Source organism: Microcaecilia unicolor, chromosome 4 (assembly GCF_901765095.1).
Source record: "Microcaecilia unicolor chromosome 4, aMicUni1.1, whole genome shotgun sequence".
NCBI classification, from domain to species: domain Eukaryota; kingdom Metazoa; phylum Chordata; class Amphibia; order Gymnophiona; family Siphonopidae; genus Microcaecilia; species Microcaecilia unicolor.
The window spans coordinates 299,720,273-299,737,652 of NC_044034.1; the positions used below are offsets into that span (position 1 = coordinate 299,720,273).

The following is a 17,380-nucleotide window of genomic DNA, read 5'->3' on the forward strand; positions in this document are numbered from 1 at the left end:
TCCATTGCCCCATGTAAGCTGCATTGAGCCTGCCCATTTTTTTTAAATTTTTTTTTTTAAGATTTTAACATTTAAATCAAGCAATACACTTGTTTGTAAAGCAATACATTTCAACATATTTGAGGAAAAGAAAAAAAACAGGAAAAGTACTGAAATTTCTTGCTCAAGTCCACATTTTTTTTTTTGGGGGGGGGGCAAGATGTTAAGAAATGAAATATATATTATAACAAAGATTATCAATGATAAAGCGACAAATGGTAACAGCCAGCATTGTACAGTGTTTAACTATAATTCAAGGGTAAAGATGTTCTAAGATCCCCTATTTTGCCTTGAGGTAAGAAATGCTGTTAATTGAGCCAGGTCAAAAAATACATATTTGTGTGATTGGTATCTCACCACACACTTGCATGGGTATCGCAAGTAAAACGTTGCACCCAGTTGAATTACAGCTGGTTTCATTAAAAGAAATGATTTCCGACGCTTTTGCGTATCTCTGGAGATGTCAGGAAAGATTTGAATTTTCTGACCAAGAAATGTTTTATCTTTATTCTTGAAGTACATGGACATTAACCATTGTTTATCTGGTGCCAGTGCCAATGTTACTATCAAAGTTGTAGGAATCACATCTTCAGAATCTGTTAATTCAAGCAATTCAGTAACATTCAGTGGTTGTTCTTGTACTTCAGTTTTTTGTTTACTTCTCTCCTTAACCGGAAGATAGTACACTTGGGTAAAAGGAGGAATTAATTCCTCTTTTACTCCTAAAATCTCTATTATATATTTTTTCAACATTTCCCGAGGGGGTTTAGTAATCTCTCTAGGAAAATTCAACAATCGTAAATTGTTACTTCTAACAGTATTCTCAAGAGACTCAGTCTTTCTTCTTAATGAAGTCAAATCTTTAATCATAACCTCCTGTTGGGACTGGATTCTCTTCATATCAAGATCCTTCTTTTCTTCTGCCTGTTCTAGTTTCCCAATTCTTACATCTATAGTCTTTATTTTTTCCTCTTGTTTTATCATTTCCTGATTTAATATATTTATCTGTGGTGTAAGAGACTTCCCAAGATCTGCTATCAGAGTCCATAAAGAGTCTAAAGTCACTTCAACTGGCTTGTGCACTTCGAAAGAAAAAAGTGGTGGTGTTACCTCTTTCTGCAGCAAAACATCCGGATTCAAACCAACAGCATTTCCCGCCGAAGTCGCTGTTATTATCAGCGTTTCCATCAAGGCTTCCTGCACTCCAAAAGACCGCTGTTCTGCCTCCCGACTCTGTTCGGTCTCACCACTTCTGGGGGACCCGTTCAGGGTCATCTCTGATGGGGTGCTATAGCCCAACGGCTGAGGGGGTGGATCCCTTGTATCGGGGCTGAGCGTAAGCTCTAGCCCAGGAGACGCTGCCGTGCCTCCATCCGCACTGGCGCGTATCAGCGGGCTGCCTCCCGACGCCTCCAACACTGCCGCAGATGGACCCATAGTTGTCTGCAAAAAGGTCCGAATATCTTGCGAGACAGGATCCAACCGCTGCGGAGCATGGGGGGCGGACCTGCCCCATCGCTTCGGCATCTCAGTAAGTAAGAAACTGAGAACTGTGGAAATGCTGGTGGTTAGCAAGTTCGCTCGGCGGCCATCTTGCCCTCCATTTGGTATTTCTAAGCCTGCCCATTTTTTTAACATTAGTTAGGTTGAAACCTGGGAACATTTAACATTTTCTTTCCTTTGCGTACATCAAAAGAATAAGATGGTATGTGGGAACTTGCTTCTTTTGTTCTGTGGAATGCAGTGGTATATTATAAAAATGCACTTGCTTTTTTTTATTACTACTATTTCATACAGAGGTATTGAATAATGAGGGAAGAGTTTCCTTCATACATAAGTTCTGTTCAGAGTCAGTCTAAATGTACCACATTGTCCAGTTCAGCACACTCTTAGCCACCAAGTTCATACAAAGTTAATTATGTTCAGTGGAAAATAAATCTGTTGTCTGCCTGCTATGTAAATATTCTAACACTGTCATTATTGCCACCATGTATTACATATTATAGGTATTTGCTTTAAACTTTGATGGTCTTAATTTGTTTATCCAGAGCTTACATGCATATGCTATTGATATTAAAATCCAAAGGCAAAACCTAAGGGCAGTTGAACAATTAAGTATAAACTGTGTTGTTTCTGACTGGACTGCTTTGGGTCCTACCAATCTGTACATCTGCTGTCTGGAATTATGGAAGATGGAAAAAGGGAAATAAAAAATAAATTTTGGATGTACTCTGTTGAAGTTGTTTACTTTTGCAATGTGTGTATGGATGCCTGTTCTGGTGTGTGCATGTGATAATGTTTGAATAACTGTATATACTTATGGCTATGATTTCTGAACATGCAGCATTATTATAGGACAGACTTTTAAATGCCCAGTTGGGTATATATGTGGATCTCAACTTTGTTAAATGTTTGAGACATATCCATCTACTTACTTCCATGATGTTACTGAATTCTATTATTCTGTCTCACTGTATTTTCAAATTAACCCTCAGTGTTTCTTCCTTACTCTATAAGTCTTACAATTTAATATTATTTTTAATATATAACACCACTTCTCTGCCCCTTTTTCCTACCTTGTTCTTCCTGAATAGATTATATCCTTGTATAACTATATCCCAATCATAGCTATCCATGAACTAAGTCTCTATGACCGCCACTAAATCCAAGTCATCCTCTTCCATCACAGCCTTTAGATCCATAACCTTATTACTCGTATTTTTTTTTGTTACATTTGTACCCCGCGCTTTCCCACTCATGGCAGGCTCAGTGCGGCTTACATTATGGGCATTGGTATACAAAGATCTCCAGATATTGCAATTTTTTCTCATTTCTATAACTGTATTTCATTTTTTACCTGCTCAAGGGATTTTGATTACCTGGGTACTTTATTCACCTACTCCCGATGATTTTAGTTTAAATCCTTAATTGGTAGATTAACCAGTCTGCTTCAGAGGACACTTCATCCCTTAATAGATGTATCACTCCATGGTGTGACCTCACCTTGAGTATTGCGTTCAATTCTGGTCACTATATCTCAAAAAAGATATAGCGGAATAAGTTCAAAGAAGAATGACCAAAATGATAAAGGGGATGGAACTTCTCCTATATGATGAAAGGCTAAAGAGGTTAGGACTCTTAAGCTTGGAAAAGAGATGGCTGAAGGGGGATATGATTGAGGTCTATAAAATCCTGAGTGGTGTAGAATGGTTAAAAGTGAATCGATTTTTCACACTTTCAAAAAGTACAAAGACCAGGGGACACTCGATGAAATTACATGGAAATACTTTTAAAACTAGGAGGAAATATTTTTTCACTCAATGAGCAGTTAAGTTCTGGAACTCTCTACTGGAGGTTGTGGTAATGGCATTCAGAGTATCTAGGTTTGAAAAAGGTTTGGACAAGTTCATCATTACATGTGGCAGATTGAAATTTGTTTAGGATAGAAATTTTGAATACTGGACTTTGGAACTCCAAGGTTAAATAAATATATGAGCCTCTTGCCACACTGTTTAATTTTCACTGCTTGCCTCTAGATTAATGGAAACACTTTATTGTTTTTACTTATTCCTTTTGCTCATTTGGTACATTGCATGTTTAATAATTTGCAATGTCCCTTAAAAAACAAACAAACAGAAGCAGAATGTCTTATGCCCCCTGTGGAGGCTTAAGGAACGCAAATGTATAGACCATAGTTTAGTTTGTGAACTGATTCACAGAGTTTTTTTTTTTTTTACATAGTTAAGTTTCAGTATGTTTTATTTATTTGTATTTTTTTTTCTTCAACCTGGGAGACACCCGTGTGTGCGTGTGTAATTTTTTAATTTGCAGGGAGTTTACCAGAAGGAACCCTGATACTTTTTCTCTCCCCCCCCCCCCCCCCCCCCCCCCCCCTTTCTAGTGTTGTATTTTGAAGTGCTTTTGGCATCATCACAGTGAGGAAGAGCTATGGACTGGGCTGCTTAATTCATCTTTTTCTCCTGCTGTTTGCCGCTATCCTCCTTGTCCTTTGGGTTGCTGACGGCATTTCGGAGGAGTGACTGCTTTTGATGTTTTCCTGAGATTGCAGATCCCCCCTTTAACGTGTGCATAGAGCTGGGGAAAGCTCGCCGTGTCTTTCCTGGGCTGCAGTAGAGGTCCCAGAGTAACGAGCTTTCGGAGCTGGCTGTTCCAGTCTGCTGGAGTCCTGTGCTGCAGTGTGCTGTCTTGCGCTTTCTAGTTCATGGTGGGCAAGCAGCTACCTCCAGAGGGTCTGTCTGCACGCAGAGATTTTGCAGCGAAGAAGGGAAATCGGCTTCTCAGCTGGAGTTTCTTTATCCCCTTTTGCTGGAAAAGCTGCTACAGCATTTGGCATTACCTTGTGTCTGCTGAGGATTTGACAGCGGGGTGAGTCTCTTTAATGGACTTTTGAATACTTTGTGTGGCTGATCTGAGGGACACTGTTGCAATTCCGATCCGTGGTGTCTGCTTCGGGCTACTATAGGTTTTTTGCTAGTATCTGTGAAACTAAACCATTTAGCGTTAGAATCATTTTTTTTCAAGTCTTAATCAAGCCATTTTAATTTTTTTCTCTCTTTTAGTGTAAAGTACCAGAGCTTTTTTTGTTTCCAGTTAGTTGATAAACTCACTACATTATATCCCATAATTGCCATTTCATGAACTATTCCACCATTTCAGCTCTGGCATCCCGTGATTATTCAGATAGGTATTAGAAGTTCCCCCAGGACTTGCAGAACCTATTCGGCTGCTGATTAATTGTGCCACTGATACCTCTTTATTGCATTGCTTTGCAGAGATTGAGTGGAGTGAACCAGTTTCCTTGGGCAATGGATAATATTATCAATCCAGAGATGGATTCCACCACTGTTGCAGCATTCAACGGATCCTTCAACAGGTCTCTGAATGACACAGAAGGTGCTGCTAATCAATTTGTCCAGCCAGGGTGGCAAATAGCCCTCTGGGCTGTGGCCTACTCCTTCATCGTTCTAGTGTCTGTGGTTGGGAACATTATTGTCATATGGATTATTTTAGCCCACAAGCGGATGAGAACGGTAACCAACTATTTCCTGGTGAATTTAGCCTTCGCAGAAGCCTCGATGGCAGCCTTTAATACTGTGGTGAATTTCACCTACGCGATCCACAACGACTGGTATTATGGACTGGGTTACTGCAAATTCCATAACTTTTTCCCAATCTCTGCAGTGTTTGCCAGCATCTACTCCATGACGGCGATCGCCCTTGACAGGTGAGCAGACTATTCTGATCATTTATGTTTTCACTGTTTTGAATTTTCTTTTGAAGTGTTTTTAAAATAGTGCTTCCTGATCACTTGACAGACTGGAGTAATAATTGTTTATACAGTCCATATACACACACAGGCTCCAAAACATGCATATAATCTGTGTTTATGGCTCTATGAATATTAGGAAGTGCCTTACTGATGGCCATGTAACAGGAGGAATTAGAATCGTTTTTCCAGTTCTATTTTCCTGGTCCTTAGCAAAGCTTAGGGTGTAATATCTACAGGATACCTGTCCTGGTACTATTTCTTCTAATCTCCTCCAGGGATGCTGCTGAACAGAAATTTATTGGACTAGTCGGTGTGGTGCATTATCTGGGTGTTTGTATATGTTGATTTTATTTTAAGGCTATGGCCAGCAATAAATACTTGTGGAGTGCTGGGATATATGGCCCTCTCCAGCCTCCCTCCTTTCTTTGTTGGAGCTGTTTCATTATTAAAGTGATACAGTGCAGTAGCCAGTAAAGCTTTTTACATAATGAAGAAGTGCTCAGTTATATCTATGACTGCCCAGGGAACACTGTTTAAATGTCCATACCCTGTGTAAACCACAAAGGTTTATTATACTTTCAGTTCCTTGTGCTTATTGGGTTTCCTAAATGGACCTCACTGGGTTAGAGGTGTCATGAGCCTTAATTTGTGACCGCCTCGGGTTTCTTCCTTCCCTCTTCTTCTATTACCATTGTAGTGACTGTTCTCAACAGGGGACACGGAAATCTCTCCTTCAGGAGCAACCTGAGATTTACTGTTGGGTGTTACCATTAAGTGGTGATTGGGCTGCCTTCCTCCATTGCTCCTGCCTCCTGCTGGCCCAGGTGGTGGCAGAGATCAGGTTAGGGAATTGAACCCAGATCTCCAAAACAGCAGTGCACGTCAGAGCTATTGGGCTGGGTCCTGCAGAGATCATTTAATCACTGCCCCGTGTGTAATCATGCAGGCTAATTTTTTTCAGCAGAGAAAATTTTGAATCAGTTTTCTGATTCCATCTTCAGCTGACATCCTAATTGTGAACACAGTTCACGATCTGGAATATACTTATATTAAATTGATGATGTGCTGTCATTTCCCCTTTGTGTCAGACACAGATACTGATATGATGTCTGTTGCCATTCCCTATTTATGGTCTGTGATTACTAGTGAACCTGTGTGAGGGCTTTGGTCATGTGTACAGAGTGCTGGAGGTAGCATTGTACACACTGACAGAAGCAGATTGGTGAACTGATAGCTCATTGCGCCCTTTCCATTTAAAAATGTATTGGCAGTTTTTAACAAAATGATTAATAGCATCTGTATTGTGTGGCAAATTCACAGATTTATGACTATTGATTCCTAAAGCATCGCAGAAAGAGCAGCAAAGTTAATAGCAATTCAATCCTGACTTCTCTCAGCATTTTGAGTAACATCTGTACTCCTGAAATTCAGAATGGTCAGTTTTGGAAACCTTTCCTGAATCCAGCCTTCCTTAAGTCAAACGTTATTGAAGGTTTGTTAAAATTTTTTAAAATATAAATCAAAGAATCCAACAGGCAGAAAAACTGAACTGCACTGTATATAACAGTGACAATCTCAAACAAGGCATGTTTTGATTATGCTTATGCAACAATCACTGTGTGACCAGGAGAAAGATACTTCCATGCACCTGGAAAACAGGGTTTTTGAAGTAAGACTCTGACAGAGAACAAATGGCACAATTTAACAGAGGGCAATAAATTGAATAGGAAGTAACCTAATGGTTAGAGCGGTGGGCTAAAATACAGGGAAGCTGAGTTCAGATCCCACTGTAACACCTTGTGATCACAGGCAACTCACTTACATGACAATTCTATAAACTAGGGTTAAAATTTACATGTACTTAAATGTTCGTATTACTATCCTATGCCAACATTCTGCCTAGGCACTATTCTGCCTACTTTGTATAGCGTATATTTTTAAGAGGCCAGACATAGATAAGGATGTCACAGAATACTGTAAGTTATGCATATTGCTGCCACATTTAGGTGTTTGTACTTATACCATAAGTACTATATGTGCCTGTATGTTAGATGCATCAATACTGGGTTATGCTAATATTCTGTAATAGGACTTAGGTGCTTAGATTCTGTAAGTACATAAGAACATAAGAGTAGCCAAACTGGTTCAGACCAATGGTCCATCTAGCCCAGTACGCTGTTTCCAAACAGTGGCCAAAGACAGGTCACAAGTACCTGGCAGAAATCCAATTAGTAGCAACATTCCATGCTACCAATCCTGGGGCAAGCAGTTGCTTCCCCATGTCTGTCTCAGCAAACTATGGACTTTTCCTCCAGGAACTTGTCCACACCTTTTTTTAAACCCAGATATGCCAACTACTGTTACCACATCCTCCAGCAAAGAGTTCCAGAGCTTAACTATTTGTTGAGTGAAAAAATATTTCCTGCTTGTTGTTTAAAAGTATTTCCATGTAACTTCCTTGAGTGTCCCCTAGTCTTTGTACTTTTGGAACGAGTAAAAAAAGTCCAATACAGGCAAATCTCTTACATATTCTTCCATAAAGACAGAAGCAAAGAATTCATTCAGTTTCTCTGCTATGGCTTTGTCCTCCCTGAGTGCCCTTTTTGCTCCTTCATGGTCTTCACAGGTTTTCTGGTTCTGATGTACCTGAAAAAGTTGTTATTGTGAGTTTTAGCCTCTGTGCCACGTTTCTCTTCATATTTTCTTTTAGCCTTCTTTATTAATGCTTTGCATCTGACTTGCCACTGCTTATGTTCTTATTTTCTTCATTTGGGTCCTTTTTCCATTCTTTGAAGGACAATCTTTTGTCTGTAATAGCCTCTTTTACTTCACCTTTTAACCATTCTGGCTGTCATTTTCTCTTCTTTCTACCTTTGCAAATATGTGGAATGCATCTGATCTGGGTTTCCAAGATGGTATTTTTGAATAACGTCCACGCCTGATTTAGTGCCCTAATCTTAGCAGCTGATCCTTTTAGTTTCTTTTTAACCATTTTCCTCATTTTATTATAGTTGCCCTTTCGAAAATTAAATGCAGCTACAGTAGATTTCCTTTGTGGGTTTATCCCAGATAGTAGCTCAAACTTGATCATGTTATGATCACTGTTTCCCAGGGGACCCAACACCACCACTTCTTGCACTATGCCATGCATGCCACCAAGGACCAGTTACAAAATGGCTCCCACTCGTGTCAGTTCCTGGACCAGTTGTTCCAAGAAGCTGTCATTTATTACATCTAGAAATTTTATCTCCCTGGCACTCCCTGATGTAACATTTATCCATTCAATATTGAAGTAATTGAAATCATCCATTATTATGGGGTAATTGAAATCATCCATCATTATAGCGTTACTCAATTTGCCAGTTTTCCTAATCTCTGTAAACATTTCTTCATCTGTCTTTTCGTTCTGTCCCGGCGGATGATAGTATAGCCCTACAAGAATATTCCTTCCCTTCAAACATGCAATTTCTATCCATAATGATTTCTCGCTGCTATCTGTTTCATGTGGAATGTTTATTTTATTTGACTCAATTCCCACTTTAACATGTAGCTCAACCCCCCCCCCCCCCCTCCAATTTGATCCTCTCTATCATTGTGATACAATTTGTACCATGTTAACACAGTGTCCCAGATTGTCCTCTTTCCACCAAGTCTCTGAGATGCCTATTATATCTACCTCTTCATTTAGTGATATATACTCTAGCTCTCTCATCTTATTTTTTTAGACTTCTAGCATTTGTATGCCAGCACTTCAAACTGTGTTTTTTTCCTTTGATCTACAAGGTGCTTAGACGTTGAAGGGGATACTGTCCATCCTTTATCCTGCTTTGTCATTAAACATGAAGAAACAAAAAAGCAACACTGGGCCTTCGGGATTGAGATGATCAAAGTGTCTTGTTTATTAATTGACGGATAGACCCGACACGGGCCGTGTTTCGGCGCACTGGCGCCTGCCTCAGGGGTCAGCTAATCCTGATCAAAAAATTGTAGGTGGTACTGTCACAGTGTAGCACCTTTGATGTGGAATGGAGTCTCAATTGCTCTGAGAGCCTGATCAGCATGGACAACGCTGTCTAAAAAAACGCCAAATATTTGACAGCGTTGTCCATGCTGATCAGGCCCTCGGAGCAATTGAGACTCCATTCCACATCAAAGGTCACTGTGACAGTACCACCTACAATTTTTTGATCAGTGCGCCGAAACATGGCCTGTGTCGGGTCTATCCATCAATTAATAAACAAGAGACTTTGATCATCTCAATCCTGAAGGCCCAGTGTTGCTTTTTTGTTTCTGTATTATTTTGTATGCTGTTTTACCCTCTCTTTTGTGTCTGCTCTCATTAAACATACCTGGCTTACTTTCAGTATTGTTGAAAACTCTCTACTGGGATTCCCTAAATGTCTTGTTTCAATAGTATCCTTCAAGGATACTCCACACCAAACCATGTACTCCTGGGTTACTGTTGACTCCCCCTCCCCCCTCCCATATTCTAGTTTAAAAGCTGCTCTCTCTCTTTTTTAAAAGTTATCACCAGCATCCTGATTCCAACCCGGTTAAGGTGGAGCCCATCCTTTCAGAACAGTCTCCCCCTTTCCCAGAATGTCACCCAGTTCCTAATAAATCTAAATCCCTCATCTCTGCACCATTGTCTCAACCACACATTGAGACTTTGGAGTTCTGTCTGTCTTTTCTGTCCTTCACGTGAAACGGGGAGCATCTCTGAAAAAGCTACCCTGGAGGATCTGAACTTCAGCTTTCTACCTAGAGCCTAAATTTGGCTTCCAGAACCTCCCTCCCACATTTTCCTATGTCTTTGGTACCCACATATACCAAGACACCCGGCTGCTCCGCATTACTATCTAAAATCCTGTCTAGGTGAAGAGTGAGGTCCATTACCTTCGCACCAGGCAGGCAAGTGACCAAGGGATCCTCACACCCACCAGCCACACAGCTATCTACATGCCTAATGATTGAATCACCAACTACAACAGCTGTCTGAACCCTTCCCACCTGGGCAGAAGTTCTTGGAGACATATTCTCGGTGTGAGAGGATAGTGCATCCCCTGGTGGGCAGGTCCTTCCTACTTCACCAGGGTGATGCTCTCCTTCTAGGAGACCCCCTTCCTCCAAGGCAGTAGGGGCTGCCATACAGGAGGCGGGACTTCTCTACAAGGTCCCTGAAGATCTCCTCTATGTACCTCTCTGTCTCCCTCAGCTCCTCCAAGTCTGCTACTCTAACCTTAAGAGAACGGCTATTCTCTGCAGTTACCACAATGAAGTGGGGTTTTTTTTAACTGTACATTAAGACTTCTCAAAAGTGACAGTGCACTATAGTGTGCTGTCCACCCCTATTCTCTGCCCATAACCCACCCATTTCTTGTCTCCTAACACATTATGCACTTAGGGCCAAATATAAATGGCACTTGAAAAACTGCTGCTGAAAAACCATGCGCTTAGCACAATTCTATAAACTACGCCTAAAGTTAGATGTAGTTTATAGAATATTCGCATGTGCCGTTCTTGCAACAAAAATTTAGGTGCACTCATTTAGGCCACCTAAAACCAGGCTTAAATTCCTGCGCCTGAGACGTAGATTGGATGTATTTTATAATAGTGCATATAGTTTTCTGAAATGCCCACGACCCGCTTATTCTATGCCCATGGCCATGCCCTCTTTTCAGCTGCATGCATTAGAATGTATGCGCAACATGTTATAGAATACTCCTAGAATGTTGTGTGTGTAAATTATAATTAGTCAATTAGTACCACTAATTGGTTATTAAGTACCAATTATTGACATTGATTGGCTGGTTACTCAATTAAGTTGTGCGTGCAATTTGGCTGTGTGGCCAAATTACCATGCACAACTTAAGGCACCATTTATAGAATTTGGGGGTAAATGCACAAATTAGCATGTGCTGTTGTGCCACCATGATAACAGTTACCATGCTTGTGCAGGAACATAATGAGCTAATTCGCTAACCTAAAGTTAGAACGGAAGAACATAAGTGTTGCCATACTGGGACAGACCGAAGGTCCATCAAGCCCAGCATCCTGTTTCCAACAGTGGCCAATCCGGGTTACAAGTACCTGGCAAGATCCCAAAACAGTACAATACACTTTATGCTGCTTATCCTAGAAATAGGCTACTAAAATATACTGGTAGGAGAAAATCAATCAAAATATTCACAATCGGCAACCAGGTGGAGTCTCATATCTTTTGCACGAATGTTCACATCACTCCCTTGGTGACTCTATTACCGTGCATAGGTTTTAATCATCGACTAAAGCCACCTCCACCCTAATATTGTGAAATCTTAAACTTGACATACCCACAATTACAAACTTATGTGAATATATATCAAATGTATCAAATATACTAAAGACACTTAGCTTCTGGAGCGATTAACTCCCTAGTTCAGACTCAGTGTGTAGAGGCCCCGACAGTGCCTGTTTCGCTGTGCTTCTTCTGGGAAACAGGCACTGTCGGGGCCTCTACACACTGAGTCTGAACTAGGGAGTTAATCGCTCCAGAAGCTAAGTGTCTTTAGTATATTTGATACATTTGATATATATTCACATAAGTTTGTAATTGTGGGTACGTCAAGTTTAAGATTTCACAATATTAGGGTGGAGGTGGCTTTAGTCGATGATTAAAACCTATGCACGGTAATAGAGTCACCAAGGGAGTGATGTGAACATTCGTGCAAAAGATATGAGACTCCACCTGGTTGCCGATTGTGAATATTTTGATTGATTTTCTCCTACCAGTATATTTTAGTAGCCTAACTTTATTAGGAGTTATCCAAGCCATTAAGGTTTTTTTGTTTTTATCCTAGAAATAAGCAGTGGATTTTCCCCATCTTAATAATGGTTTATGGACTTTTCTTTTTTAGGAAGTTATCCAAACCTTTTTAAAACCCCGCTAAGTTAACTGCTTTTACCACATACTCTGGCAACAAATTCCAGACTTTAATTACACATTGAGTGAAGAGATATTTTCTCCATTTTGTTTTATAGTTAGGCATGAAAAAGACTTAAGCTAGTGTTCTATAAAGACAGTCCCATGCAGAACTGCCTTTATAGAATTCATGCTTAGACTGCATCATCCTGGAGCCCTATACAGAATTCCCCTTTAACTGCTTAACACACTTTAGTAAAAGGACCCCTTAGACTGCAAACCCTCTAGGGACAGAAGAAACAAGCCCAAAAGCTAGTCTTGCTGGGCCCTCATTAACCACAAACTGGGCTTGCTGGCCATGGGCTGGCCAGGATTAGTTTAGGGGCTCATCAGGGGGTTGTGAAGGCAGGCAGAGGGACTAATCTAAATGGGCCATTTAAAGTATAATATAATTTCCTGTAGGCCCTCCTGAGGGGGACTGGATAAGGATGGAGAGAGGGTCAAGCTAGTGACGGGTTATAAGTAGTAGCCCCCTCCGTGGATCAGGGCATTCCTGCTCCTCACAGGCGTCTTACACTCCTGCCCACCCTCTTTTTTTCGATTTGTTAGACATGTGGGTTAGTATCAAGGAGGTTTTTTGACAGGAGGCATGAGCCTCTCTGGTCCATTCTGTGGGCTGAATCCAGTAGATGGAGCTTGCTGTCATATTGTGTGACCCCCCCCCCCCCCCCCAAACACTAGAAGATGCTATCAAAAACAATAGCAAACTTGTGGGGTTTATGACTGCTTATGTGTGTGTTTTTTTTCTTTAAATTTGACCGCTTTTTTATTTGAAAGTTTCCCATATGTAACCCGAGGGATTTTTTTTTACATGGGGGGGGGGGGGGGTTCAGGGGGGTGAGCCACGATCCTGCCATGGGTGTTGACACTCTGAAGCGGCAGACTTGTTTTTGGATCCACAAGAGTCCCCGCAACTCAACTTCAAGGCTCAGGCTTTCTTAAAGCTGCCCCCTATAAAAATCAAGCCTTCCATGGCTCCAAACATAAGTCTGCCACTCTGGAGCAGCCACACCCATAGCAGGACCATGGATCATGCCCCTGGACCCTCCCCCCCAGGTTAAAAAAAAAACCTCAGGTTACATATGGGAAGCTTTCAAATAAATAAAAAAGCTGTTAAAAAGCACACACAAGCAGTTATAAACCTCACAAATTGTGATTGTTTTTAATAACGTCTGCGTATGTATGGGGTCACACAATATGGAGGGTGCATGGGGGAGATGGCTTGAATTTTTTCATGTCATGCTGTCACCTGTTATAAAACCTCCTTGAGATCGGGCTGGTTATTTTGGTGGTGTTGGACTTCGGTTGTCACAGTGGTGGACACCTGAGCTACAGGGGTTGTAGCTCATGGGGAGATGAGCCATAATTGAAGGCAATGGCAAGACTGGATAATCTGAGTGGGTCGTAAGACCCGGTTAGCGGACATGGTGGCCCATGCCTACATCAGTGCTCTTCTTGACAAGGCACAGCTGAAAGGAGGAGATCGGTGGTGATGGATTAGAAATGGACTGTCTGCTCAGCTGACAAGGTGAGCAGCGGGGGAGTTGGGTATACCTGAACATGCTAACTGTAGCTCGAGGGTGTTACTATTCTGAATTGAGGTTGCACGTTTAAATGTTGTTAATAAAGAAAGCTGCAGCCTAATGTTTATTTTGAAAAAGTGTGCTGTGGAGTTATTTGCAATAACATGGAAATAGCTGCTAAATGTGTGTTAAGTAAAGGGTATTGGCTAAGAGGAGAAATAGCAGGGAATGGTGTAATAAGATGGCACTGGCGAGTTAGTCCCAGTTCCAAGGTTAAAATACCTTAATGTAAATCACCTTGACCTACTACTGAAAATAAAAGGTGTAAGCTAAGTATATAAAAAAAAAACAAAATGAGGAAGGTTTATAAAGATTTTCCATAACCCTGGGTGAATGATTAGGCAGATAGGGGTCTTCCTTGAATCTGTTCACCACTCTTGTACAAGTTCAGCTAAGCTGATATATTGTTGCTTTTCATGGAAAATGATTGAACTAAGCTTTCCCTCCAAATACAATTTAGGAACAAAAAAATGTAATGTACATACTAAGCATTTGCAACTCTTTAGACATGAAGCATGTGGAGGAGTAAGCATGTGAGTGGAGGAGTGGCCTAGTGGTTAGGGTGGTAGACTTTGGTCTTGAGGAACTGAGTTCAAGTCCCACCTCAGGCACAGGCAGCTCCTTGTGATTTTGGGCAAGTCACTTAATCCTCCATTGCCCCATGTAAGCCACATTGAGCCTGCCATGAGTGGGAAAGCACAAGGTACAAATGTAACAAAAAAAATGGTTAGCAGTAGTAGGCCTGAGAACAAGGGAAATGAAGATCAAATCTCACTACCAATCCTTGTGATTTTAGACAAGTTATTTAACACTTCTTTGCCTCTGTGTAAGCCTTCTGGAAATGGGAAAATACCTCCTATATCTCTGCTTGAGTTACCAAAAAAAAAAGTATAAAACTCCAGACAGCCCAGAACACAGCAGCCAGATTAATATTCGGTAAACGAAAATATGAATGCGCGACACCACTATGAGAAAAACTACACTGGCTCCCACTTAAAGAACGCATCACGTTCAAACTTTGTACCCTAGTCCACAAGATTATCCATGGAGAAGCCCCAGCCTACATGTCAGACCTAATAGACCTACCTCATAGGAACGCAATAAAATCTTCTCGCATATTCCTCAATCTTCATCCTCCCAATTGTAAAGGTTTGAAATACAAATTGTTGCATGCGTCCACCTTCTCCTATATGGGCACGCAGCTATGGAACGCCCTACCACGCAACCTGAAAACGGTCCATGAACTGGCCAATTTCCGCAAACTACTGAAAACCTATCTCTTCGAAAAGATATATCACTAAGATCAACACGAGTAACTGCACAATCTCTAATATAGATAGGAATGTCTTATAACGTCTTTTGCTATAATACAACCATGTACTTCACCACCATGTAACCCAAACTCTCTATAAACCAAATGTATATTTTCTATGTTCTATTCCCAATATCCACAATGAATTGTAAGCCACATTGAGCCTGTAAAGAGGTGGGATAATGTGGGATACAAATGCAATAAATAAATAAATAAATCCTAAATCCCTTTCCTTCCCTTTTTAGAGCACTTTTTCCCTAATCTTTCTAGTAAAGCCACAGGATATCAATCTGGTGTGGTCAGCACATTTGTGTACCAACTTGGCTAAAACTAGCTCTGAGAGGCTGTAAGGAAATTGTCTGGCTCCGATTATGGTCAGTCTAAAAATATATGATTTTTAGTAGGAAAGAAATGCATTTTCAATATCTGAGACATTCCATGATATCAGATAACACACGACAAATGTGTCAGCATGCAGTTGCTGATCTGGACATTTTAACATGCTAACATATAATATGCTAACATTTTACTCAAGCACAGAGGAATTTAAATACAGCACTTCATTAATTTTTGCAATCCCCAGGCTAAATAAGTCTTTATGGTGCTTAGTCAAGGTAGAGTATTCAGTCATTTTGCTGATTTTATTTTAGCAAATTTTGTTTCTTGGACAAGCATCAGTGTACAAATTATTTCTGAGATGCCTATTTATGGTTGTTTTGTCAATTCTAATGTGTATCTGCTTTGTGAACACAATCTCTGACATCAACAGTAGAAATTGCATTACAAAGCTCTGGTTCATATATGTGTTCCAAGAAGGCAATCCTTATATCAATGACACAGGCACAGGGCATCCTGAGCTTTGTAATCTATTTCCTCTGTGCAGTATGCAAGTGTCTCATAAGGATTTGTGAACAGGACAGCTAGAAGTAAAGAGTGTTTTCTTGCAAGTACAATGACAATCTTAAATTGTGGTCAAAGGAGCTTGTTCCTCACCCCCCCCCCCCCAAAAAAAAAAAAAATCAGGAAATTACAATAGGAAAGACTGTGAAATAGAAGTTGAAAATCTGGGACTGACCCAATCCCCCTCACCTAACTTTTATTTTGAGGATTTCCTTATACAGTGTTACCCTGACAGGTTGCCTTGTGTATGACAGTAATTTTATCATCACAAGACCCTTCAGATTTATAAGGGGGAGGGAATATTGTCGGAGGGTGAAAGGCATGGCTCACTGCCATCATGCAGCCTTACTTAGAAAATGACAGAACTTAACATATCAAACAGATCATTGCTTATTATCTTGCTTTTGGTTTGAATGCTTTAGATTCCTGATTCAGTTCCTGGGCCAATATACCAAGGTTGCCTGGAGAAGGCAGCTTTGGCTTTACCTGTCTCAGGGGTCCTTTTACTAAGCTGCAGTAAAAGGGGACCTGCATTAGCATCAGCATGTGTTTTTGATACACACTGAGGCACCCTTTTACCGCAGCAGGTAAAAGGCTGTCTTTTTTTCTGAAAAAGAAATGGCCGTATAGTAAGTAAACCACTTGCCGCGTGGCCATTTCTGGGGGGAGCACCTATTGCCATCCATTGAGGCGGTGGAAAGAGCTCCTGCACTAACCTGGCGGTAACGCTGCCCGATTACTGCCAGGTAAGCACCAGCGCTACAAAAATAGAAAATATTTTTGTAGCACTGGAAATGGCGCCATTTCTGGATTGGCGCATAAGCCTGTTACCATGCGCCAACCCTTTAGTAAAAGGGTCCCTCAGTAAACTGCAGCTGTCAGCAGGTGAGTCCTGTTAGCCCACCCACCTGTCCGAGGAGTCACTGATCTGCTAACCGGACCTACACTGTACTTCCTTTGGGTAATTTAGCAGGCTGGCTTTGCTGCTAGTGCTTCTTCCTTCTTGGGGGTATTTGTTCATCCATTCCCAAAATGCAGCAGCCCAGCACAATAAAATGTTAAGACTACATGAACAACATATTCAAATCTCTAAATCTATTTGCTAGGCTTCTCAAGTGCAACTGGCTCACACAGTACCAGAAAGTTTCTGGCAATTCCCAGCTCTTCACTGGATAAATTGCTTACACGTGGCCCTGTCCAGTCACCCTTCTCTTGATGTGGGGTGGGGGGGGGGGGGGGAGGCTCAATAACAAACTTGGTATATTGTATTCACAGATACCATTTAGATTTCTTTG

The 17,380-nt window shown here is 41.0% G+C and overlaps 1 protein-coding gene across 1 annotated transcript in view; it reads left to right on the forward strand.

Annotated features, from left to right (window-relative positions):
• The first annotated feature begins 3,894 nt into the window (after nt 1-3,894).
• Nucleotides 3,895-17,380, forward strand: part of TACR1 (tachykinin receptor 1) — a 246,212-nt gene continuing 232,726 nt past the window's right edge. The window contains exons 1-2 of the mRNA XM_030201806.1: nt 3,895-4,425; nt 4,833-5,284. Of these exons, the coding sequence (XP_030057666.1) occupies nt 4,866-5,284 (419 nt within the window). The 5' untranslated portion in view covers nt 3,895-4,425; nt 4,833-4,865. The remainder of the gene's footprint in view (nt 4,426-4,832; nt 5,285-17,380) is intronic.